The following is a 27508-nucleotide window of genomic DNA, read 5'->3' on the forward strand; positions in this document are numbered from 1 at the left end:
ATATAATATAATATAATATAATGAATTGGGAGACAGCTAAAATGGGGGGAGGGGGGGTCCAAGAGGACCAGGATTGGGAACCACTGCATTAAATGATTTTGGGAACAGTTAGAGAGAGGAAGGCCTTTTTTAGGATTGTAAAGATGTCATTAAGAACGATATAATCAACCAAAGACATATGGGCATATGGGTGAAATTGCCAGTATATTTTTTTTAAATGTTAAGGGAAATAAGTGAAAGAATGTAGAATAAGTATACTTTTTGTATCATATTTTTTATGGTGTGTTTTTATTTTTTCTTTCTTTATCTTTTTTTCTTTTTGTATCACTTCTGATATATCGATGGGTGTAAGGTTTACTATTTGCCACATTGTGCATATGGCATTTTTAATCAATAATAAACAGATGAAAAATAATAGTTTTTTTATTTATAATTTGATCAGTGTTCGTTCAATTTCTAATGTATATAAAAATAGAACTGAACAAAAAATAATATAAGAAATTAAAGAAACTGCCTTTTTGTTGTTTTCTGTTTCAAACGATAAAAAAAGCTAAAATTATATTTGTTACAGTAATATGAAACATATCCAGTAACATACACTATCTAAAATAACAAATAAACAAATAACAATATTGCAAGGAACATTCCATAATAATTATAATAATATTTTGTTTAATAAGTTATATTTGATTTTATTGACAATTTTATAAATATACATTATTAATATGCTTAAAGCAATATAAAATTAAATAAATGTTTTTAATAAAAAATTATATATATATATATATATATATATATATATATATATATATATATATATATATATATATATAATTAAAAATATTTATTTTTAGCTTTTATTATGCTTATAAATGTAACAGAGGTGACATTCTGTATAAAATAGACAAAACATATCGACATGTATTGATGGCACCAGAACACATAAAAAGAAAATTGAGAAGAGAGAGAGAGAGAGAGAGAGAACAAACAATAATAATGTTGATTGGTAAGAAATATAACAATGAAGAAATAAGAAAATTGAGAGAGAGAGAGAGAGAGAGAGAGAGACCGACCATGAGGGTAAGATGTTAATTAATACATAAACTGTACAAATTAAAATAATTACATATTAAAGTAATTTTCCTTTCTTATTTACTGAGGATGAAATAGTATTAATATACATTTCAAAATCTTTCAAAAAGACAATAAAAACTGGTTTGTTTTTAGTGAAATTTTATTCATGTATATAAGATTTGCTAAGAAAATTAATTAGATTTCTAACAAAAGAAGCTTTATTATTATTATTATTATTATTATTATTATTATTATTTATTTATTTATTTATTTATTTATTTCTGTAGGTTCATAATCAAAGTATCCGGAAATAATGTCCAAAGTTTAAGGATAAGGAAATTTGGTCATAAGATATATAACAGGAAAAAATGTATTTATTAATTTAAAATATACTTCTTTTATTTTATTAGTAAGAAATTTTATTTGACATTTTATAGTATTTATGAGGGATAAAGTTATGTTTATAAATTAAATCCCATGCTAAAACTACCATGTATATTATTATTTTTTTTTTTTTGACATGGCGTGACGTAAACGTCAAGTCAGATTCCTATTGGATGAACGGATTTGGGCGAGCCTCATTTTCATGAGGTGCTTCTGCGCATGCGCATTTGTCCACCGACGCGTCATTGCGCATTCAACATGGACCCGACGGTGAAGCGGTAGCGACAGACGCCTCTGCGTATATTCGCCCTTTACGACACTTCATTATTCCGAAGAAAACGCTCCGGTTGACCGGAGAAAATCTAAAATGTACAGCTCCCAAAATCTACCGCATGTCCTCGGATAAGTGATTGATGAGAAACCGGCCATGGCTGGATTAATCAAGAAACAGATCCTGAAACATCTCTCCAGGTCAGAGCTGATCCCTTACTGACACTTCTACAGGCTTAACATACATGTCGATGCTTGATCAACACGAATCGTGCTTTCAAGGCTGAGATGAGTCCTGCTGATGTGGCTGTGTTGGATGACACATGCTGAGGAGTCATAACTGGGGTTTGACAGCTTGCCAGACTAAATGCTGTTTCACTGGATTGATGTCACAACACGCTTTGGGTGTCATGTCTCCAGCCAAACCAGTCTGCCTGTTCTCATCTTAATGTTGTTTATTGTGGGTCAGTGTGATGGAGACCGTGTTGTACGGTTTGGAATCTTTTTTTTAGATTCCCCCTGCTTTAAAAACCACTCCTCATCCCATTCTGACCGGTTAGATCCTTGCTAAGGTCTAAGTGGATTCATGACATTGCATGATTGCCTAACCCCATTTCTAGCCCTGTGGTGTAACTGGCTTACATATAAGGTCAGTTAATCATGAAATAGTGTAGTGGAATGCCATGTAAAACAAGAATTTATACAAATATTTACAATTATGGGACATAAATGCAAGAGTTAAGAGTCTAAATTTGAGAACTATGTTGATAGATTGGAAAAAAAATGCATGTTTTAGACTTTATTGTAAAGTATTCAACCATGCATGCATTTAATTTAAAACCATTTTGGATGACATAATTTTAAAATTAAAATGTCATAACCAGATTTCCTGGATGAAAACATCAGACTACTCTCTGGTGACGTATGCCAGACTTCTCCAATCATTAAACATCACCCCTGCAAGCTCACATTAATCCGCCAACTCAGAATCCAATCAGCAAACGATGCATAGAACCCAGCCTACATTCCGTGTGTGTGTGTGTGTGTATATATATATACACACACACACACACACACACACACACACACACACACACACACACACACACACACACACAAACATACACACATATATTTATATGTATATATGTGTGTGTGTGTATATATGAGTATATAGACATTTTATTTAAATATGGTAAAAAGAGATAAGAGGTCTGAATAATCAGGTCGGAGCACAAAAGAAGATGCTTTGAAAAACATTGGACCTCCTTTAATACACAAAACAAATATGCAAGATATATGTAGAAGTATATGAATGGCAAACATTCCAGTTCTGTTGGAATCTGTGGGACTTTTAAGGCAGACCACAAATTATACAGCAACTGTAAAGTTATTATCATCCACAGAAATCCATGGTGACTTTCTGTTTATTCAAAGCACACACTGTAGTTTAGTTGTCTGCTGCTTTAAATGCTCAAGCCCAGTTTGGATAGTTTATGATTGGTTGTTAATGGTTTTGTCATTCATCAGCTAGTAAAAATTGTTCTAAAAGCAATTCCAACAATATCGCTCTTTGGTTGTTATATTTGTGTTTGGAATTTTTCGTAGACGGAGGAGGACCCTCCATTTGAGCAGGTTTGAGGAGTCACTTGAATTAAGACTTGGTTGATTGTAAGGACAAGGCCTGAGTTCAACAAAAATAAGGTTTTGCCTTTGCGGCTGAGTGCACATTGTGCCAAATGGTTTCACTATTGTGTGCCGTTGTTGTGTCAGCTCTTGAGACCAACCGACCTGCATTATTTATTTCCTCAGTGGAGCGCATCCAGATGAAATACTACACCTATTCATTCAAAATGACTAAAGAGGCCATTTGGTAAAATGGTGAAGTGTGGTCCCATGGTGATCCTTGTTTGATATGCAGTAGCACAGGTCCAAGATGTCTACCGGTCAGCGTGATAATTTAAAGCAGGTGTGGCATGGTGTCTCATAAGGGTCATAACTTTACAGTAGACTGTGCCCTTCACATTGGTGTTGGATGCGTACTCTGCATTTTCTGGAAAAATAGATGGGCTCCTAAAAATGGATAGTGCACTTTATGGACCTTGACTTACTGTTTATGACGTTGTGTTGAAAGGCACTTTCACCCAGACTTTGACCTACAAAAAGTGATTTTCCCGTCTGTAGTAGTATCATATTTATTGTAATAGCTTATCAAACATTATGGGAACGTTCCAGTTGGCTCATACAAAGTGGATTTCAGAGAGTATGCAGCCATCTTTTTTTCAATTCCAAACTTTAGAGACTCAACATATCAATTCACAGTTAGTGTAAGGGGAAATTCAACCAGCCGTTATTGTGCACTACCTTAGCGCTATGCAAAGTTTGGTTTAAATTAAAGCAGTGAAACTGTTTTGACTATAGTGCTTGATGAAAAATATTTTATGTTATAAATATATTACATTATATATATATATATATATATATATATATATATATATATATATATATATATATATATATATATATATATATATATATATATATATATATATATACACACAGAGGTGTAGTGGTAAAAAAAAAGAGGTGGGTAAACTATAAATCTGGATGACCACATTGTGAGCACAAGGTGGGCCACTGCCTACCGGTGTATGTGAATCCTGATGACATCGCTATAAGCTATCATTTGATATTACTACCAAGGGTATCACTGGTTGTTCCCTCATATAGGTCACACAATCACTATTCAACTCATTAATTAATCTAAGTTCTTGTCAAAGAGACTCAAGAAGGAATAATATGGTTCAAATCTATAAAGTTTACTAAATGACAAAACCGAGAGAACAGTTTTTTTTAAGAGAGATAGAGAGGGAGACTTATATCCAGGGGTTCCAATTGTACTTGCACTTGTACCTAATGGATTATTGCATTGGGATTATTTTCATAGTCGATTAATCTGTTGAATATTTTCTCAATTAATCAGTTAGTTGTTTGGTCTATAATATGTCAGAAAAATGTGGATTAGTGTTTCCCCAAAAGCCCAGGAATGGTCCTCAAATGTCTAGTTTTGTCCACAACTCAAAGATATTCAGTTTACTGTCACAGAGGAGAGAAAACACTAGAACATATTCACATTTAACAAGCTGGAATCAACTTTCTTTTTACTTTGGTCTTAAAAAATGACTAAAATAGTTGTCGATTACAGTTTTTTTCCAATTGCTAATGTAGCAGGTGCAGATAACCAACAGAAGGATGAATCTGGTGCCACATATTTTAATTGAAAGAAAACTCAGTTTCTGTAATTAACAGAAGAAAGAAAATATAAGTTGCACTGTTGTTTCCACAAGCGGAATGGCTGCCGACATTAACAAACAAGATAAGATGCTTTCATATATTTTATCAATGACACAGACAGCGTCATTGCAGAAGGACATGCTGGATGCAACAAATGCCTTGTTTGTAATGTTTTTTATTGGTTTGGCCGGCTTCGTGGTAAGGGGCGTAACATTTTTGTCACACGCTTGAGGTATTCAGCCAATCACAACGCGCTGGATAGCTGGCCAATCAGTGTACACCTCGCTTTTCAGAATGATAGGCTTTGTAAAAATTGATGTGTTTTAGAAAGGCGGGGCATAGAGGAGAAACAATACTGTACATTATGTAGATTTTTTTTTTTTTTTAACCTTAAACCACATAAACACATTGCATTACACCAAATATGCAACATTTAGTTCTTTTTAGCAACGTCATTTGACTCCTTTAAATCATTATTGCTGCAGTCACCATTCATTTTCACTAAATGGAAACGGTTATTTTTATATAATTTTCTGTACTGCTTTTTTATTTTGATGTTCAGTTATTTTTCTTATAGGAAAAAAGTTATTAAACTTGTCATACTGTTTTATGACCACTTTTCTGAAACTAAATTTCAGTACCGTGATAAAGCATCAGCAATTAATTGCAACATGAAAATTGGATACCGGCATATCCCTATTTACCACACTTGGTTTCAAGTGGAAGAATGTGCAAAAAAATCGATATCTACAGAGAAAGAGAGGAAGTGGTCTGACTGACACAATTGAACAGGTGCATCCCCAGGTGCATTTTCCACAGTACTTCTCCAGAAACTGTCACTAATGGTGACTGTCTTTTAGCATTGATCAGCTGTTTTGCAAGATAATTGACATGTCTCTTTAGGAGCTTTTGGTAGATTATGTTGATAGCAGCCTCCTGCTGTTACTGTGGGACTCAAATCAAACCAGGACACAGGGTTTGTTCCACATATTGAGGCTGAACTTTCATGTCAGTGTAGCATGAACTGAAGTGAAACTTAAAGCACCTCATTGGATTTTTTTTTAGTTTTTTAGCCGAAAGGAAGTTGGCTGATCTCACCTACGCACTCAAGGTGTCAGAAAATGACCAGACTGCAGATGGTTGCTTGTGTACTTTCCCCTTGATTCACCCATTTGGTAGTTAGACTTGGGTGTTTTAGCTTCACGGTCTTAGAAATAAGGAAATGCAAATTTAGGCCTACACTTCAAAATTCACTGAGTTGGTGGTTTCTCGACTGTTGGAAAACTAGTCAGCCTTATTCTGTTTTGTTTGCTATGCAATAAATACCCTGTACCATGCAATGATGGCCTGTAACGTCTTTCTATCGAATAAACTAAAACGTATATTCTAAATTCTATTTTTGTTAGCTGATAAAAAGCTCAAATGTAATATGAATATAAGAAAACTAAAATGAAAAGAAATTAAAATCGCACACGAAAATCACAAAAGTTGCTTTGGCAATATAAAATAAGTTTTATTAAAGTACTAAAATGACTAAAGCTAAAATGGGAATGAAATAAACAAAAGCTAAGTAGAAATACACACAAAAAAAAAACTAATTAAAACGTTAAAAGCACATAAAATTACTAAAAGAAAAAAGTGACTGAAAATCTGAAAAATTAAAGCTATTTAAAAAAAATAGAATTATTAGAAAAATAATATAAATAAAATAATATTTTTCTAATAATTCAACGGCCGGAGTCAATTATTCCACTTCTACTACGGTTACCACACCTCAAGACATCGATCCGATGATTTATCTAAACGACGAGATCTAAATGACGAGATCTGGCGAGATGCGCATTAATTATCGGCCGATATTTATCATGCACCCCTAATCATTTCTTCTGTTAGAAGGAAAGCACCAAGTTTAGTAACCGTCTATTCTCTTTTATAACCTCTATGCTTTTTATCCTAACTGTTGTCGACGTTATTGCCCTGAAGACCTTACTCAGGTTCTGTCCCTCAGCTCGTTTTCTGTTGACTCCTCTATTGACTGGAGCTTGTCTAAAACCTTGGCCTGAGATGTGGTAGACACTCAGGAGATTTCAGGATAGCTCTATATACACTAAATACACTCTCACGTGGCTCTTGTGTTTGTGGGCTGTTTGTTTATGTGTGTATCATTGTAACATTTGCAGAAAGTATGACACCACCCTCATATCAGTTCAACACTGTTGGTGTCTCTGCCACAGAATGTGTTGACTGTTAAAACATTGTTCAGTTTGTAGGTTGGTTATATTCTTTCAATGGCATTCTTGTCATCTAGAAATTACATTATGGAAGTTTACATCATGCAGTGGTAGAAATTTGAACTTGTAATTTGTACCTGACTTTCTTCAACACCGATTCGTTATCTTTAAAATCAAGTATTGTCCATTAGAAGCCATTAGAAATAAAGATGTGTTTACCTCAGATTTACTAATGGATGACTCGGGTGTAGTTGAATTGAGCCCACCTGATGTCACCTGGCTGGCACCTGTCCGATGTCTTCACTGTAGTGATGGAGCCTTCTGAGGACTGACCTGATATCTGATATCTGAGAATGAAGATAGGCCGTGTCTGAATGAATATTTAACTGTTCACAGAACACAGCTACGGAATGCGGAGGCCAGACTATTCACATTTTGTTCTGAACTGGCATGTCTATGGAAGTTATCACACTCCCTGTCTCGTGTTTGGTTTTGTTTCACACACAGAGTGATGAACAAGCCCACGCAGGGCCCGTTGCACAGCAGCGGTTTAATAATTCACACCACAGTTCTGTAAAGACTCAAAGGAAATTTGTCTGCCTTGTCAACATTCAACATTTTCTTTCTTTTTTCTTATTTATTAAATTATTTTTGGCAACCTCCACAACCTACATCTTTTAGTGCACAAATAATAAATAATAATAAAAAAAAATCATAGTGAATTTAAATTTTCAACTTAAATACACATATATAAAAAAAAATCAAATATTTAATTTAACATATTTTTTTTTAAATATTTTTATTATATTTAATGTAATTATTTATAGGTATTTATCTATAATGTCATTATATTTATAGTACAATTTAGTTATAGGTTTAATTACATTTCATCTTTTTATTTATTACTTTTCTATTGAATTTGATGATTTGTATATATATATATATATATATATATATATATATATATATATATATATATATTCCTAATTTATGATAAACTTTTAATTATTTATAATATAACAATAATATAACAATTTTATTAAAAGTTTAATTACATCATGTTAATATCTATTTCTTTCTTTCTTTCTTTTTTTTCAACCCACTGCTTTAAGTAGGACTATAAAAAGCAACTCACAGGAAAGTGAGCGCCACAGTTTCCGACCTTTAAACCCTTTCATTCTCACTCAGTCTTTGGAAACACAGACGTTGTGTACTTTTGTCATCTCTTCAAACTTTACCTACATGAGCTAAAGTACAGTAGTTTGTAGTTTTCCAGGCCAGTGGTTACCTCGGTGCACTTTTAAACCTCTGTATTTGAAGCTTTGTTGAAGTGGTTATTGGTGTTTAACCACACGGTAATTAGGTTTTAATAATCTACTTGTAGTTCTTTATATAGAGCTCTTTATTTGATTCTGTTAGTGTGAGATAATTGTGAAACAGCATTAACCGGCCATCTAAGGGTGTCTCAGGTGCAGATTACACCTAGTCAGGGACCTAATTAAAATGTTAATGGTGACTCTCAAAGGAGCAATCATTCTTCGTCTAGCCTTTGGTTTAATCTGTGTCAGAGAGAACTGTTCACTGCTGTTAAATTGCAACTGTGTGTGTTAGTGTGTTTAATCCGAGCTGAAGGTCAAATAAACAGGCCATCCAACATCTTCAAGCTATTCATGACACACAAGAACTTTTTTTTTGTCCAGACTAGTGTTGACCTTGGCCTCATTGTTGGTTTTGAGTGACCATTTTTCCACACCCTGACTTGTTTGTGTCATTAGCTCGCCGAGCGAAAACAGCTGAAGGAAATCATAGCAAATGAGTTCTGTTATAAACCTCGGTGCTGAGAGCATTGCACTTGCGGGAACACATTTAAACATTAACTGAAATATCAATTAGCTCAGAAACAGAAGGTCACGGCCACTCAGAGCTCTGCTCAGATTCACCGGGTCACTGAAACTGATGTTTAAACTCTCTTAGGAAATATTACTCCGTGCCAACAATCAACAACTTTTATAGTATTTCAGCTTGCTACTTGCCATAAAAATACCCAAGGAAGCTGACATGGCATTAAAATACCAACCAACATTAAAAATGTAACCCACACACATATAAACTCAAGTGTTGTGTGGAAACAGCACAGCTCACTGGTCTAGTTGCTTGTAAAGCTGTAATTACAGTCAAGAGAAAGAGCCATTTAACCATAATGGAAAACTGCAATGCGATTTTGTTTTTTGCCTCCCTCAGTTTCTTCATTCATCATACTGATTTTATTCCCTGATTTCTCCCTGTCTCTCTCTCTCTCTCTCTCTCTCTCTCTCTCTACTGCAGGTTTGCTAAGAACCTCTCCCCAGATAAGATTAATCTGAGCACTCTGAAAGGGGAGGGCCAGCTTACCAACCTGGAGCTGGATGAGGAGGTTTTACAGAACATGTTGGATCTGCCCACCTGGCTCGCCATTAATAAAGTCTGCTGCAACAAGGCCGCCATCCGGGTAAGAGATGACATCATCACTAGGAGTCCCTCTGACACCACTATTATAGAATCAGCAGGGAAGATAATTGAGTTCAGCCCTCTTGACTTGTACTCGTGAACTGCATTCTAATTCACATAATATCCCTCCTATGTTGTCTTCCGCAGAGATGGAAGTTAGTAGAGAAGCATGATATATTGGTACCATATTGGTTATTGGACAGTTATTAGAGGTTTTATTGTATAGGACAATATTGCCGTCATGTAATATATATATATATATATATATATATATATATATATATATATATATATATATATATATATATATATATAATTATTTATAAACAGCCTTAATTTGAATAATAACTATAATAACAACTATAATAATAACTACAATTGTATAACTATAATAATAATAATTTAATTATTTATATAATTATTGTAATTATTATTGTTGTTGGTATTAGCAGAAATAGTAGTAGTAGTAGTAGAAGCAATAATAAACAATTTTTTTTTACTCTGGCTTTCTTAATATTCATCAAATGTTATCATCATCACCACTGCAGTACACACTTTTGCGCCACATTCGATAATATTACAAAACCAGACAGTTAGTTTGTGGTGAGAATGACAGTGTCTGAGCTCTGCAATCTTAAACGGACAACAACACGCTGTCTGTAAAGACATTACAATGAGTCGACAGTTCCAGGGAGCATTGTAGTAATTAAAACCTGACGTTAGAGATGACTTCAGTTCCAAGAACAAAAACCACAGTTTCCTTGTCCAGTTGTTTTGTTCGATAAAACTAAACCAAGACAGGATGTTCTTGTAGTTTTACTTTCTACTCCTACTTGAGATTTAACTGTCTCTCTTCCTTTTTCTGGACACAGTAGACCTTCCTATCCTTCATTCTGGCATCAATTATCTGTTAACCTGGTGCAGTTTTCCAAAACCATTATTGGCTTTTCCTCCATTCTTGTCTAGACATGCCCAGCCACGTAGTTGTTTAATGAAACCTCAATGGAAGTCATTGTGTGTATTGATAAAATATGATAGCTTCAGCTGTTCTGAGGGTCAGTGTGGCCCTTGTGCAGCAATCTGACTGGTTAAATGAAGCTCATGCCTGGATAATGAGTGACAGAGATAAAGGATGGTGTCTACTGTATGATGAACTTCACCAGGAGATCCTGCCTCTGAAACACTCCTTTTCCTTTCCTCTTCCTTTCCCTTTGTTAGTCTCCTTTTTTATTATTCCTCCCTGTGATCTCCTAACATCAGTTTTAGTATATTTCAATGGCTAATATTCATAATATTCATGTCTCCGTCTGACTCCTTTTAAGAGGAATGTACAGTTCTCCCTCAGGCCTTGCTCTAGGTGCTTCTGAATGCTTCCTGATGCATACTGGAAAAGTGCTCTCTCTCTCTCTCTCTCTCTCTGTCTCTCACTTACACACACACACACACACACACATCCATTTAGAACATAATTTCTGACCTTTTCAAATTAAACGGACCACTTCAAATATCTTCACAAGCCTATTTTTCAATGTTTCACTATATTTCTGAGGGTGTTCTTAAATTTGATTCTCACATATATAACAATTGAAGGAATACAACATAGCCAATCACAAAAGATGTCTTTAGAAGATTGCAGCAATATTATTAACACACGCCAACACAGACATGAATACACACATCATATCTTCACAGAGTTACAGCAAACAGGCTGTGTACTTTAATTATAAAGGACAATGTTGCATGTACTGTAAATATATTTCCTTTGTGTGCATGTGTGCACTAGATCCCATGGACCAAGCTGAAGACCCATCCAATTACTCTGGTAATAACACTTTATAAAAAAAATCTATATATATATATTTTATTTTTAAATATTATTTAATTTTGTTGTGATTTGTTTTAACTTGTACAAAACAACATAAAACAAAACACAACACAATTAAATAATATATTTAATTGATTTAAATAAAATCAATATTTTGATTTTGTTGTTTTGTTTAGCTGTTTTTTTTTTGTGTTGTCATGTTTTTGTTGTTTTGTTTTGCCATTTAGTTTTGTTTTTATTGTGTTTTGTTTTTAGAGGTTTTTTTGTTGTTTATTTGAGGCACTTTGTTGTTTGTTTGAGGCACTTTATCGATTAAAGGGATAACATTTTCTTTAAAGAGAAACATTTTCTGCAGGTTAATTATTGCAACTGTAAATCCTGTCTTTCAGTCTTTGGATAAAGTCGTCATGGAGATGAGCACCTGTGATGAGCCTCGCCCTCCCAACGGCCCATCACCCATTGCAACAGCCTCGGGTCAAAGGTCAGTTTCAGTTGACCAGTTTGTATCTGTCATGTTTTGTATCTCTCTTCTGCCGCTTCCTGTTTCCATGCTTTCTTCTGTCATGGAAAACCTAGAGGTATATAAATTGTGCCTTGAAAAGACATGGAAAAGATTATTTCTTTTTGTATTTGTTTTTTGTTTGTGAGAGCTTGATATTGTTTTTTTTGGCCAAACTTTGCTGTAGTGTAAAACTTGCTCACAAACCTGATATTATGTTTATTTTGTAATCTTATTTCTCTTTGTCAGTGAATATGGTTTTGCAGAGAAGGTTGTGGAGGGCATCTCTCTCTCTGTGAACTCCATAGTGATCCGTATCAGCGCCAAAGCATTTAATGCCTCCTTTGAGCTCTCACAGCTCCAGGTCTACAGTGTTAACACCAGCTGGGCCACTGGTGACCTCCGATACACACGCATCCTGGAACCCACACGTGGAGAGGTGACAACAAATATCTATGGTGTTGTGGAGTGGATGAGGTATGGGTTTATATGGTAACACTATGATTTGTTGTAGATCCTAACATTTAAGGAAGTGAGCTGGCAGATGATCAGGATTGAAGCGGACGCCATCCAGAACACAGAACATGAGGTCCTCAGAGCCCCCATACGACTCATCACCAACCAATCAAAGATCAGAGTCACTTTAAAGAGGAGGGTACGGGCGCACACATTCATTTCACACACTCAAACTGAAACATACGGCTTAATGTTCAAAATTAGATCCAAGGTGTCAATTTTTAGATCTCTGTGTATTTTTGACAGTGTGTGTAGCATTCAATCTTCGGTGGATCAGCTCTGAGCTCTGTGGGCAGCCGGGATCCATTTCTCTGTTGGTAGTCTGAATATTGGCACCTGATTAAAGGGTTTTGTTAACCATCATGATATAAAAGGAAGAGGAATAGTAAAGATTCTAAACTGTTGAAAATCCGAATCCAAATAAAACTGAACAAATGAAAGATAGAATGCTGGTGACATTAAACCAAAAATCATGGTTCAGTCTTGGGATCAGTCTTTTTTTTATTTTTATTTTTTTTATAATTCATTAAATTGACGGTAAAGACAAGTTACAAAAGATCTGTTTTAAATAAATGTTATCTTAATACTTTTAATATTGTTCTTTTGAACTTTCTATGCATTAAAGAATCCTGAAAACAAAATGAATCACTGTTTCTACAAAAACATTAAGATGGCACCCTTATATTAATATATAAATATTATGTTTTCAGATTTGACAATAATAAGAAATGTTTCTTGAGCACCAAATCAGGATATTAGAATGATTTCTGAAGGATCTTGATGCTGGAGTAATTATGCTGAAAATTCAGCTTTGCCCTCACAGCAATATATTACATTTTATAATGTATTAAAATTTAAAATGTTTATTTAAAATTGCAATGATGTTTCACTGTATCACCGTCTTGGTGAGCTAAAGAGACTAGAGAGAAAACATTACTAATGATTACTATGATAAACTAATGTGAGATTCCACAGTATTTGCAGTACATCATGGCTGAATGTCCATGTGTATTTCAGATGAAAGACTGTAATGTTATTGCATCAAAGCTGATTCTGATCCTGGACGATCTGCTGTGGGTGTTGACGGACTCTCAGCTCAAAGCTATGGTGCAGTACGCCAAGTCTCTTAGTGAAGCCATGGAAAAATCGGCCGCCCAGAGGAAGAGCATGGCCCCCGATTCAACACAGGTGTGTGTTTGAAGCTACTCCCTCATCCCCTTCACTAATCAACCACTTCACTAGAAATCATACTTCCTCTTTATTTTTTAAGGTTTGCTTTCTGTTCTCAAAATAATATTTTGGTGCCCTCTACTGGTTGAAAATGTTAGTTCAGATTTTGCACTGGTGATGTGTCAAATGTTTGGTGTGTTATTGGAGATTTATGTACAGTGTATTTTAACTCCGTTGGTGTTTTTAGGTAACAACGGCACCTCCTTCAGCCCAACAGGTGCGCTCACAGCAGTCTTCAGCCACAGCAGATCAGAGTGCTTCCTTGGCACGGCTCTTTAACGACTATGATGTCCGTGAGACCTCACACCACCTCCAAATCACACACCTCGACCTGCATATCTGCGACGACACCAATGCCAAGGACAGAGGTACCAAATATTCACACTTAATACTGTTAACATCAAAGTGTGATGTGAAGTTTGGTGTTATGCTGAAATATGCGTCTTTTTCACTCTATAGGAATAAATAAGCGATTAGATAGTGGTGCAATGCAGCTGTCCTTCAGTTCTATCAGCGTAGACTATTATCCCTTCCACAAAGCAGGTAAACTCCTCAAACACATTCGATTCTTCCTGTAATAACCTGTTGAACTGGAATATGTTCAGAGCATTAAAGCATAATTCCTGTCTTTCTCTCAGGTGAGAGCTCTATGCACTGGATGCATTACGGCGAGGCCACAAAGTCTCGTGAGACTTGGGCCCGTTCTCTCCTGGAGGAGTTTAAGTCTAATGTGGAAATGCTCAAAACCGCAGTCGGTGGCCAGAGCCAAAGCCAGAGCCAGAGCTCCCCTCAGCACGGTGAGAATGTCCTACCTCTTAACACACCCTTATTGACTTCTTTCATCACATTGTGATTTAAAACAGAAAATGGATAAATTTCATGCAACCTATCTAGAGTATGACTGGATCATTTCTGACACAAAGAAATTAATAAAATAAAAAAATACAAATAAATAAGAATTGTGACATTATTTTTTTAATGATTATTAAAACTAATTTTCAATATTACAGTAATGCAACAATATATGTTTTGGGAGAAATGTGATCTGGACATGGGTTATTTAATTCACAGCTGTCGTTTATAGATGTGGCCACTGAGAGTATAGCAGAGTTTTTGTATAAGGGCCTTTAGCTAAAGCGTTATTTTTTAGCTCCGCGATACAGTACGGCTAATATTCGAGTATATTGTGATCCTGGCTTTAATTTGAAATCATTCGAATGTGTTGTGCTGTGGCCATTAAGTGTGTCCTGGTAGCAGCTAACACCTTTGAGAGGTTTTTGCGTAATGGGTTCTGTGTCCCCAGTCCATCAGTCGCTTGTCTTAGAGGCGCAGGGTGGAGGGATAATGGTTAGGGAGCTGGACTCAGGCCCAGATGGCTTGTGGCCGCTCTCCCCCACGGCCAACTGCTGCTGGTGTCTGGAGACAGGTACCTCTCTGGTGTGCGTTTGAGGTGCCACACAAACACATGGCTGCGGTTTGTGCGGATGGTCCGCTGTGTTTCTGATGTCTGAGTTTATGTGTTTCCCACAGGAAAGATCACCACCAGCACGTCCTTCTCGCCCCCATCTGCACCAAAAACCCAACTCATGTCCAGCTCAATTGTGCTACGGATGGCAGATTTCAACATCTATCAGGTTCGTTCTGGAAGAACATGCATACACATGCACTAATAGTTTTTCCCTCTGAAAAAGCTCTTTAACGCCATTTATACTTATTTTAAATTCAAATGTGTTGCTTTAAGATGCATCAATGTTGTCTTCATTGACTGAGTAAATGATGCCATTTTTATTAAGTGACTCTTTAAAAGTAGATTTTTTTGCTGTACTGAAGGTGTCCACAGCAGAACAGCCACGCTCAAGTCCTCAAAGCATGATATCTTGCAATAAGAAAACCCTTTACCTCCCCCAAGAGATGCCGGCTATCCATGCCGAATTCACGGAGTACTACTTCCCAGATGGCAAAGACTATCCCAGTAAGACAGAAGTGGCAACATCCATCATAAATGCTGACAGAATTAAAATAGTCACTTAATATCAGTTCAACTCGAGCATTCTGTGAATTGACATGACTAAACTCTCTCTGCAGTCCCCTGTCCCAACTTGTACGTGCAGTTGAACGCACTACAGCTGGTGCTTGACTCTCGCAGCCTGGTTTGGCTCAATCTGTTTGCGCTGGACCTTCGTCAGAGCTTAGAACAATTCATGGAGCTGTACAAACTCAATGACTCGCAGAAACCTGACGAGCATGTAGATATCAGAGTGGACGGACTCATGCTGAAGGTAATTATTGCTTACATTCACTATAAAAACTGCTACAGTTTAGCTTCATCTCTAATCAATGTTTTAAAAATTATTTGAAAGTTACAAGTGCGTTTGATCAGGGTTTAAGCTAAACTCAAGAAAGCAATGGACTTCCAGGGCTGGATTTGAGGAACCTTGTTATAAAATTCTATGTACCATTTCTTTATAGTTTTATAGAAAATTCTGTATTTTGCATGTTTGTAGCTGGTGATCCCTGCAGAACAGGAGAGGACTCAGCCTGACCAGCCCCGCTCATTGTCAGTACAGACCTCAGAGATGGTAGCCACCAACACACGTCACCCTTCCGGATGTACCCGGTCCAGTCTGGAAGCCCTCTTACAGGCCTTCCAGGAGCAACCCTTCTTCACCTCCCTCTCTGCCTCTTTTCCTCGTTCTCAAAGCTCCTTCTCTGTGCTTCATCCTGTCTTCCTGTGGCATGCTCATGAGCAGGACACATGCATTCATGATGTGTACCGGGGGCTTGCTCCGCCATCTCTCTCCACCAATGCCCTCAAAACACCAGCAGCCACCGACTTGTGGGCTGTGCGCTTCTCCCAGTTCTGGGTGGACTATGAGGGCTCCCGCAGTGGGCGGGGTCGTCCGACGCCTTGCGTGGACTCCTTCCCTCTGACGCTTTGGGTATGCCACCCTGCCCGATACACTCAGCACCACGAGAGGCTCAGAGCAGGCGTAGGGTCAGGCCTGTTGCCTCGCAGCGAGTCCGCAGAGATAGCCAGTCGTCTACAGAGGAAGAAGCTTCTGAAGGAGTACTACAGCTCTGATGCATCTCCCAGCAACACGCCAAGCAACGGCCTCCACAAACCACACTCTCTGGATGGCCTATTCAGCAACTCCTCTTCGTCTCTTTCTCTTGCTTCCTCGTCCTCATCCAGCGAAGTAGACTTGCAGCTGATAGTGCACATTCAGAAGCACCTGAGTGCTCAGGTGAGCCATGGGCAGTATGTGTTCCTGCTCAGACTGCAAAATGCTGTGAAATCTCTGCAACGCACTTTACAGCAAGATCTGGAGCAGTACGGCTCCAAGTGGCAGGGTCCCACGCAACCCTTCAGTGCCTGCGTGGGAGTGCTCATGAAAAGTGCAGAAGTGGCACTTCTCCTAAAGCCCATTCCCCAACCAGATTCGAACAGCAGTCCCCTGGACTCAGACGTATCCCCTTCAGAGAGCAGGGCCACTCTTGAAGCCGGGAGTGAGGAGAGCGATGGGCACGAGAGACCCTCGGCTGCCGGAGAGGGTACTCGAAAAGTGGATCAGCTCCTTTGTGCAGGGACACATGCCGTCAATGCATCTGCTCTCCCTGGTTCTCCATCTCCCGCTCTGAGAAAGGCGTCTGTGGATGAGAGGAGTAGCATGGTGTCTGGAGGAAGGATGCCATCTGAGGAGAAGAAGGACTTGAGAGAAGGATCTCCCAATTGGGAGGGCAGCAGAACTGAAGCCAAAGGGCAGCATAGTGAAACCTCACAAGGTGGAACCATGGTAGTAGATCCCATGTCTGACAACTCCTCCAGGGAATGGAACGAGAAGAGTCTGGGAGGCAGGCTACCTCAGTCCATGTCCAGGTATTACTATTTTAGTGTATTTAGAACACAGCTGTCCAATATTTCCTGCTTTGTTTTTGGAAATTGATAATGGAAGTCGAGCTGCATGGCCTTGTCCCAAATGCTGCCATATACCTTTGCGGCCCACCTTAGAATACACAATTTGATGACATAATGTTGCATGGAGCATTGGATTGTTGACCAAACCTTCTTTAAAATTTGCATCACAGGTTTATAGGGGGTGGGCATTTTGTTAAACCATAAAATAAATGGGACAACACTGTGTTGTGAGATGGTTCCCCAACCCTGCTCCTAGAACCCTGCTGCTATGTTCCTGCAAACTTCAGTTCCAACCAGGGTCAGAAATAAATGAGGGCTTGTGGCAAAAAATGCCCCACAAATTCAAGACAAAGTGGAAAAATTGACCTTTGGCTGTTATAATAAAAAAATGATTTACTTTGGCTTACTTTTGCCATTGAGCCTTATAACATTTCACACACGTTTTTGTTGAATTTAAGAATGTATTGGCCAATCTTAAGTATTTAGTGCGCATGCTTACGAAATTCCAATATCTATTTTTGCATAATTTGCACTAGATTAGGGATGGGCGATATATCTAACGATATGATCATGCGCATCTAATTAGTAAAGCTGCTTCCTTGATCACTGCTAAAATCGCCATCACCTGCTTATAATTGGAGTGGCATTTAATAGACAGAGCCGTAGATCGCTGACAAGCTATGCAATATCGCGTTCATTATCGCAGATGAATCGGCTTCGATAATGAACGCGATATTGCGTAGCTTGTCAGCGATCTACGGCTCTGTCTATTAAATGCCACTCCAATTATAAGCAGGTGATGGCGATTTTAGCAGTGATCACTGACACAGCTTTACTGATTATATGCGCATGATCATATCGTTAGATATATCGCCCAGCCCTACACTAGATTAGACTAACGCCATGGACCGACATGTTTCCCTGTGAAGCTGGAATGGAAAAGTAGATTTTTGACCCTGGTTCCAACTGTGCTCCAGCGCACCTGCCTGTAATTTTCAAGTCATGATGAATGAACCCTAACCCTATCCCTCCAGGAGTAAGACACCCGTTCCTTAAACCTAACCTTAAACTTGCATTCTTGCTAGCTCCAAATGCACAGTGCGAAAGTTACTATCCAGGGGTGGAGAACACTGCCCCAAAGGATCCACTGTCCTGCAGAGTTTAGCTTTTCTGGTGTTTGATTAAGGTTAGATCTAAACTCTTCAGGAAAGTGTAATCTCAGGTTTTGCAATTACCTTCAAACAATCCTAATATGAAGGCCACAAGACTCCAAGTCCTCAGTAAATGGGACAGGGCCAATGCTGAAGTTTATATAATATATACTGTATATAACATGCCCTGCTTTGGGCTTGACTGGCTATACAGTTTTCAATTAGGTTAATCTTTGGGCCTCTTCAGCCTGTGAGGTGCAAAGCAGTAAAAAAAGAGAATAAGGGGATTGTGAATTTTGTAGCTTTAATTTAGAGGTGAATGTAGATATGATTAATGCAGGAATAATGACATTGAATGTTTTGAGTGTGTGTGTGTGTGTGTGTTTGGGTGTGTATTTGGGTGTGTTTTTGGGAGTAAAACCCAATGCACAAGTGCTTCCTTGATCTGAATGTGACCTCTGGGTGTGTGTATGTTTTTCAATTTCTCTCTTCTGAAGGAAAGGCAGTTTATCAGTGGTCTCTGACCTCTTAACTTCCACGCACAGCAGGTCTACCTCCTTATATTCCATGTCCAACATGTAAGACACCCTCTTTAGGACTCTGTGCCCATCTGTGTAAACGTGAATGTTTGTGGAGAGAACTGTGGTATCGTGATTGTGATCATTTCACACTAGCTTGTCCCTCGTGGTGTTGTGTGTAGGACTGTGGACGTGCACAGAGCTTGCCGACTGTGTTTATCTTGTTCTATCACTTTTGGTGTTTTTTACGTTAGTACTGACATGCTCATCCACTCTCACACTGTTTTCTACTTTTTGTGCATGTACTCTGCAGTGGTCGTTTGATCCAGGGCAAGTCTCAGTCGAGTTTATCAGTGTCCTTTAAGAACATGAAGAAAAGCCCTTCACTACAGTCTCTGGATGATTTGTCCATAGACGGTTACTTACTAGAGGACTGTGACCGCTACAGCCTGCTGGAGAGAGGTACATGCACTCTTGAACACCATGTTCTACTTGTGTGTATTCTTTATGGGAGAGCTTATTATGTTTAGTTTTTTTTTGGCAAAAAGGGGCAGTATTGTGACATCTGTATTTTTGCGCTATTTTTGTTCCATCGATGGAGCAATATTTCTTGATAACCAGAAATTAAATCAGATTTACCATTTTAATACTGGCTAAACATCAGCCCCAAATGTTCTGAGAAAACTATAATTTATTTTAACATGTTTTCTATGTTACTGAATATGGCTCTGGATATGCTACGTCCTCTCGTTCTTACTAAATAATATGCAAGTATGTTTTGTTTTTTTTACAGATGACATATCAATCTCTGGTTACAAGGAGGATCCAAATGAACAGATTTCCTCAGAAGGGACTATTGTGACTCTCGCTCAGGAGGCAGATGAGACCCAGTCACCTGACGCCATCAGCGCTGCCTCACAGAGCATAGACGAACCCACGAAAGACCTTGTAATAAACTCTTTCTCTTTCTTCTCTCAGTCCTCTTTTTTTCCATCATGCTCAACTTGGTTGATGAAAGGGAACTGTTTCTGTTCTCCTGAATGAAAACAGTGTGATGCATCTATGTATAAAATATCTATATTACGTGCATCTGCAGGTGTCGGTGCTGGTTTTGAAGATTCACTCGGTCTGCTGTTCTCTGGATCTGAAGGGGGATGATACGGCAGTCGCTCTGGCGGTGGGACGGGTCCGACCCAACCAGCTCGGCAACGTCAGTTCGCGGCAGTATCTTAGCAACCGCAGCCTGGGTAAGAATGATTGACAGCTGTTCGTGTGTGTGTGTGTGCGTGTGTGTGTGTGTGTGTTGCTGTTACACCTGATCAATAATTGCTGTTTGCGTTTCTTCAGGTTTAGTGTCTACAGCATCAGTCCCTCACAGTGGTGAAGGTACTTTAAGTGTGTATCTTCGTATGTTTGCATAGTGTTTGTTTGTGCGCATGTTTGTGAGTGGACATGCTGTCCATGAGTTTGCACGTGTGTGTGTTGTGTCATCACTCCTTAAGCAATTTTTGTGTTTAATTTGAACAATATACTATTCAAAAGTTTGGGTTCTGTATGTTTTTTTTTTTTTTTTTTTTTTTTAAACAAGTCTCTTTATGCTCACCTAATCTGCATTTACAGTATTTGTTCGAAAATATAGTAAAAAATAGTCATATTGAGAAATATTATTACAATTTTTAAATTTCTGCTTTCTTTTTTTCTTTTGTTGTAGTATAAATTTTACAATTATTCCTGTAATGGCTAATTTTCAGCATCATTACTCCAGTCTTTAGTGTCACATGATCCTTCAGAAATCTGTCTAATGTGCTGATTTAGTGCTCAAGAAACATTTTTGGATTATTATCAATGTTGTGCTGCTTTTTATATTTTTGTGGAAAAATATTAATTACTTAAATTTGTAAAAAAACTAAAAAGACTGACCTCAAACTTTTGAACTGTTGCATACTGATATATTTTTATAAACGACTAGTCAGTGTTTTGGTCAAGTGAACAGTTTTAGCGAAGCCTTAATGTAGAATGCAGATTGTGTTCATCAATAAAGAAAGATGCTAATAGCCTGACAGCTGAAGTATCTACTATCTATCTTAGAAACGAGAATTCCTCACAGAAATTAGCCTTACTGATTATTTTTAGTAATGCGAACATTATTAGTATTTACTCATTCGATTCAGTCCAACAATAATTTTCCTACTTATTGTTGAGAGTGCTGGATTTGTTACACAACCAGTGCATTGATGGCTAATAGTAACAGTGCTTCATTTAGATGTTTATCTTCTAATATGTAAAATTTAGTTATAGTGCTTTTAATAGCAATGTTTTAAAGAGAAGCGGCTTCTCGGAAAGAGTTTATTTGAGTGTCTGTGCTAAAGAACAACATGCTTTAGTTTCAATGCTCTACAATCCTCTCTGAAAAGTTGTGCTTCTAAATAACCCATTTAAAGCACCACAGCTAAAACATTTAGTAAGTTGGTGAGTGAGTACTGTTGAGTACTGTCTGTAGTTGTCTGAGTTGTGGGAATTGTAATGCAGCATTTTTCTCATTTGCTGGTCCCAGCTCATCGCTTTGCTCCTCCTCTCTCTCCTATAGCTGCTTTGGTATTGTGTTGTCGTTTCGCTACTGTCACAGACCACTGGGTTACGCAGGAGCAAAACTGCTGGTTCAGGAGACTTTGTACACACATAAACACACACACAGACTCTCATCTATCTGGGTTGTTTCAGAGCGCTGCCACTTCCCTCTCCGAGAATTAATCTTTAGGCTTTTCTCTGCTCAGTTTCTCTTGACCGATTCCATTAGCCTCTGTTTTTCAGTCTGTTTCTCTGTATTTTTCTCTCACCTGCTCCATATTGTTTATTTTGTGATCTTAGGATTTACAAAAGGACCAGGTACTATGATTTTCCCGACATATACCATGATAATACCATATTTTTGGACATGTACCATAGTGAATACTACAGATACCACAGGATATAAATGTGATTTTCAGTACCATCTGCTAAAATCATCGTACCACTGTAAAGTCACGGCACTTTTTTTTCATAAGGACCCATTTTAGTTGCCTGTTCTGTCTCCCCGTTTCTTAACTCTCTGTTATATCTCTTATTTAACAGTTCTGCTGAATGAGCTTCTGCGTTAGGTGTTTTTTTCCTCTATTCTAGGCAGAGGAGATGAGGATGTTAATGCAAGTCTCAGTTTCAGAGCTAACGCTTCTTGAAAGGAAGTGCATGTAGGGCAGCCAGAGAAGAATAGTTGATACTCCTCTGCCACGAGACCCTCTGCGACCGCTGATCCGCACAGCTCCCAAATCATTTGATGTCTCCTTTCTGCCCTCTGCTGTAGGAAATTTCAACGAATTTCAATGAGATTTCCATTCAATACTGCAGGCATTGTTGCGCTGACATTTTGGATTCAATGCATAATTTAAGTGCAGCGTTTAAGTGTTTTGGATTTGTCTATTTTTAGACCGGTGGCTGTCTCCTGTGTCCTGCTTTGCCGTCTGGTTGCCCGTGCAGCTGGCCTTTAATGATTTCCACTCATTAGTGATCCATTGGTTTCCCGCATGAGCGTGTACACATTAATGTGTCCTCGTAGAACTAAGTTGATGGTGTTTTCATCATGTGGATCTTCACTATCGTGTGTATTTTGTATAATGGCATCTATGCTGAAATATTAAGAGGTGTTCACACTGACAGTGATCTGCAGTGATATGGAATGATTTGTTATCAATGAGAGCAACAGAGATTGTAGTTGAAAAAGGGTTAATGGTACGCGAATAATCAGTGATACCTAAAATTTCCAGTGCACCTGTTGAGTTTGTACCTTTGAGTTGGGAATTATGATATTAGCAGCTTGTGTATCACTTACAATTCAGAGTTTAATACTTGTAAACATGACTTGGCTTGGTCATGTGTTCAGAAACCGTACTTACAGTCTACCTCACTTGAAGAACCCTCCTGTCAGTGTGAACGAAGCATTTCATAGATCAAAACTAAGAACCTTTAAACCTACAGAACATTGTTGACACGTTTTCTGAAGTCTGTTATGGGAGATAATATTAGCATTTTACTTAGTTTCTCATTTTTCTCTCTCACAGGCTCTGGGTTAGGGTCGGAGCCCAGCGCAGTGTTAAATCCAGAGGTGCAGGTGAGGCTGGAAAGCGGCCCGGGAGCTGCGGTTCACTCTCCTCTGGCCGAACAGAATGGCTTCCTGCAGTGCCGCCTACAGGACTTCAGTGCTGACTTCCTCATGACATCACTGCGAAACCTCGCCCTGTTCCTGGAGGATGACTCCGCCTCCCAGGTTCTCCCCATGGAGATCACCATTAAAGATACACACGTCAATCTGAAGGTACATTTAGATACAAGTTATCAATGCTGTCACTATATCAGATTTTATCAGATTTATTGGATGATTTTTTTTTTAATAATTTTTTTTGGCCAATGAATCACATTTAAAACATGAGTGTTTTTTGGGTGTAGGTCTCGCTTCTGTTTTTTTGACATGATTTCGTGTGACAGTTTTAGCTTCTGGTGCTGGATTATTTAAGAAACTGTTGTATATGTAGTAACATTATACATTTTTTTTTTAAATCACCGTTCTAATATTTTGGTACATACTTTAATTCACTTCAAACTATGTGTGATTGTACACAGGTTCCAAAACATAGTGATTTGCAATCCCAGAATTCACTGGCTTCGATGAAAAGCCAAAGTAGATAGCAAGATAGCTCACTTTTTAAACACGAACCAGCATGTATGAACTAATGTATGTGTTTAAATCAGGATGATGGTCCTCGTGACAACGCATCAGAGCCTGAGGCCACACCCATCGCTTTGCATATTCATAATCTTCTTATTCATCGGCAAGATGACGGCTCATTCAGCATCGGAGGAGGTTATTCATGTCCCTTACTTCCTGTTTTTCTCTTCCTGCTAACTCCTTCTCTCCTGAACTATATTCTTTCCTTATAGCATCATTTCCCCCTTCTTTAAATCTGTCTGACACATGCATGTACTCTCTCTTTTACTTTGAAGTTTGCCTCTGTTTTGAATTATTTTGAAATAGGATTAAACCTCAGGAATGCATGTACTAAACTCTTCCCTCCACCTCTCTCCCCTCGGACAGCTGAGCGTGTTGCAGACTCAAAGCTTCAAAACGCGGGGCCTGTGAATGACAGCAGGCTCAGTTCTGTCCCTGAAGTTCCTGTGGGTGTGGCCAGTGAGCCGAAAGCCACTCAGACTGCACCTCTGTCACCCACAAGCCCCACCCCCTCAAGTAAAGAACAGGTACACAAGGAAGAACTTGCGATATGTAAATAGTTGAAGAGTTTTGCATGATGTAATGCATCACAGGGTACGTCCACATAAAACTGTAACATTGCAGCTTTATGTGAACATTTCAGTTTGTTCTGAAAAATGTTGATTTCTGATGATAGAAACCTAGAAAAAATCATGCAGTGCCTTGTTGGTGTCTTACCCAGTCACGGTGATGTAATAATGAAGATGGATGCTGTTAAAATTAAATTAAATTACTTAAAGTTCGATTCCCCGGGATCACATGATAAAAATTGATAGCCTGAATGCACTGTAAGTCTCTTTGGATAAAAGCGTCTGCTAAATGCATAAATTTAATTTAATTTAATTTTATTTAAAGGAATAACTAATGATAACCGTGGAAAGGTGTAGCACCTACTGCTCTGCATGTTCTTTTGAAAAAAAATGCAATGTTAGTAAAATATGACTAATGAGAGTTTATTTCTAAGAAGTTGCCTAAACATTTTTATCCAACTTTAAAATCTTGTTCAGCCAATAAAGAGAATGTTTACATAAGTCTTAAAGGCACAGTAGCACAAAATATTATTATTATTTTTGTGAAGCCCGAAGAAAAAGTGTAGAAAATGGTCATAACAAAACCATTTTTATGAAGTTGTTGGTGCAAAAAGCTAATACAAAGAAAAGACTAATATTTATAAGTGTTCTTCACGGTAAAAGCTAATGATCTTTTCCGTCCATACAGCTACTCGTGGAGGAGAATGAATGCTTGAAACTGGAGCTCTCCAAAGCCAAGATGGCGCTAGCGGAAGCCCAGATGGAGAAAGACTCTCTCCAGCATCAAATGAAGTCTCTCAAACTCACCAGCAGAGGCAGCAACAGCTAGTAACAGTGCATCTGTGTGCATACAGGACTGACACTTGCCACAGAGGGGCAGCAGAGTGCTTGGAGGGGCCCAGCGCCATAAAATATCCCAGCTCTTTAGCCGAGAGAAGGATGGTATGTGCGCCGTGATGAAGATCTCACCTCACTCGGGATCCAGGCTTTGCAATCAGTGGCATCTGCTCATAAAGAACATTGTTCTTTACTATAGTATACACACAAAGCTTTAGCATCAGAAAAAAATCAAGTGAAAAAATACTCTTTGACAGCCTGTGGAATTTCACAGACATTTTGTTGCTCACTTCCCGTTTTTATTATTTCTTTCACTTCATTTATTTGTGTCAGCGAGCACCCCTTAAATTATCACGGGAAAGTGTAAAGGGGGTGATAAACTCACATTCTTGCTCACGTTCTCTCTCTCTCTCTCTCTCTCTCTCTCTCTCTCTCTCTCTCTCTAACCAATTGGTATACTGTGTAGGAGCACATTCCACCCTTGACCTTTAACCCCAGGACAGTCTTACACACTGAGTGTCAGGGTGTGTGATGTTGAATGTCATATCTTTTGGAGGAATGTCTTAAAAAATTAATTTGCACTTTTCCGAACTCTTTGGTTTAACAATAACTAAAAAAATAATCATATTTAGTGATTAATCAATTTGTGATCATGTATAGTAATTGTGATACACAAGAATGTTTTGTTAATAAGTGCGATTGAATTGGCCTGGGCGAAATATTTACAGTTTCATTACGTTAGCGTCTCAAAAACGGGAATATGTTTTCGGAATTATGTTCACGGACACACTACAGGATTTGCATTGCACAACTTGATTTCTTTTACTCTATGGACAAATTTTGTGTTTTGCAGTGCAGCACTTTGATGTTAGTTCAGTATTTGCAACTAAACACATTGCCATTCCATGTTTGTCTTTTTAGGTGAACGTTTGCACTGCAACAGTCAAAATTGGAGATTAATTATTAATTTACAGGTGTTTTTTTCTGATAAAGCACCATTTAGTCTGAACATGGAATGTTTAACTGATGCTTTGTCACATTGTTGATCTGATTACCAGCAATTCTGCACAAAAAAAAAAAAAAAAAAACAGATTGATTTCAACTGATATATGAAATCTGTGAAGTTTGTATTAGTTAATTTTTGTTTTTTGCTTTTCTTATTTATACTCGGCCTATTTTATGATTAAATATCACAGCAAAGATATTGAAATGATTTCTTGGATTTGCTCTGCTCTCTCTCTCCTGCCCTGTTTTACTCTAGCATCCTCTACAAGTGCCTGTGACTGCACACCTTCTCCAGAGGTTCTGCTTGATTTTTCTCTCACATATTGTTCCCTAAATTAATGTTTTAAAGCGCTTCATAAAACAAGCTTCTATCTGGAGAACACTTTTCAGATTTTAGGACTTGAACATAGAGAGCTGGAAGAAACACCTGATTGTAGGAAACAAGAACTTTTGTTATGTAGTAGTAGGCCACACCCCCAGGCCCCAATATGTAATAGACTCTCCCTTTATAGATGGAGACCCACCTCTTTAGCACAAATGATGAACAATAATGCTCAATCAAGCAAAACTTGTGAAATTGTTATTTGCTGTGTCCATCAGAGGCTGCTGAAGTACTGAGACAACTGAAATAAAATGATGAAATCAAATCTAAAATGTAACATTATTTTTTATTAATATATTTTTTTTAAATAAATGATGATCCATGTGTAACAGATGCTGTTGGGCTGTAACAAGTACTCTTAGTCACATGCTTACCTAGCCATAATGTTGGCATGAATTGGAAATTTTAGTTCTATGGAAAATCTGTTTTAAATGCATGTTTTTGCCGTTATTGTGAAGAAAAAAAACATACTTTTGAAAGTTTTGTTTTTCTTTCTTCTGTTGAACTTAAATTAAGGTATTTAAAAAATGTGGCTAACCAAACAGTTGACGATTTGGAGAA

At 37.8% G+C, this 27508-nt stretch overlaps 1 protein-coding gene across 3 annotated transcripts; it reads left to right on the forward strand.

Moving 5' to 3' along the window:
• Positions 1-1885: 1885 nt before the first annotated feature.
• On the forward strand, positions 1886-27219 carry LOC113048149 (UHRF1-binding protein 1-like). 3 transcript variants are annotated; one of them, XM_026209717.1, is made up of 23 exons: positions 1886-1929; positions 9579-9741; positions 11524-11562; positions 11955-12046; positions 12314-12503; positions 12579-12719; positions 13598-13768; positions 13998-14178; positions 14270-14353; positions 14449-14607; positions 15341-15444; positions 15641-15782; positions 15896-16089; positions 16315-17687; positions 19375-19455; positions 19709-19857; positions 20189-20343; positions 20492-20642; positions 20743-20781; positions 23490-23743; positions 24178-24289; positions 24521-24681; positions 25412-27219. In XM_026209717.1, the coding sequence occupies exons 1-23, from the start codon at positions 1886-1888 to the stop codon at positions 25550-25552; spliced, it is 4320 nt and encodes a 1439-aa protein (XP_026065502.1). In that variant the 3' UTR covers positions 25553-27219. The 3 variants fall into 3 exon arrangements, with proteins under 3 accessions (XP_026065502.1, XP_026065503.1, XP_026065504.1); XM_026209718.1 differs by lacking the exon at positions 20743-20781; XM_026209719.1 differs by lacking the exon at positions 19375-19455.
• Positions 27220-27508: the final 289 nt, after the last annotated feature.

The sequence above is a fragment of the Carassius auratus genome, chromosome 29 (genome assembly GCF_003368295.1).
Source record: "Carassius auratus strain Wakin chromosome 29, ASM336829v1, whole genome shotgun sequence".
NCBI classification, from domain to species: domain Eukaryota; kingdom Metazoa; phylum Chordata; class Actinopteri; order Cypriniformes; family Cyprinidae; genus Carassius; species Carassius auratus.

What these genes read in the sequence shown, in the direction of transcription:
- LOC113048149 (XM_026209717.1), top strand. Translation starts at nt 1,886, where the DNA reads ATGGCTGGATTAATCAAGAAACAGATCCTGAAACATCTCTCCAG. An exon ending in TTATCCCTTCCACAAAGCAG is followed by an intron (nt 14,354 to 14,448) that starts GTAAACTCCTCA and finishes TCTTTCTCTCAG; the next exon opens with GTGAGAGCTCTATGCACTGG. An exon ending in CTACAGCCTGCTGGAGAGAG is followed by an intron (nt 19,858 to 20,188) that starts GTACATGCACTC and finishes TTTTTTTTACAG; the next exon opens with ATGACATATCAATCTCTGGT.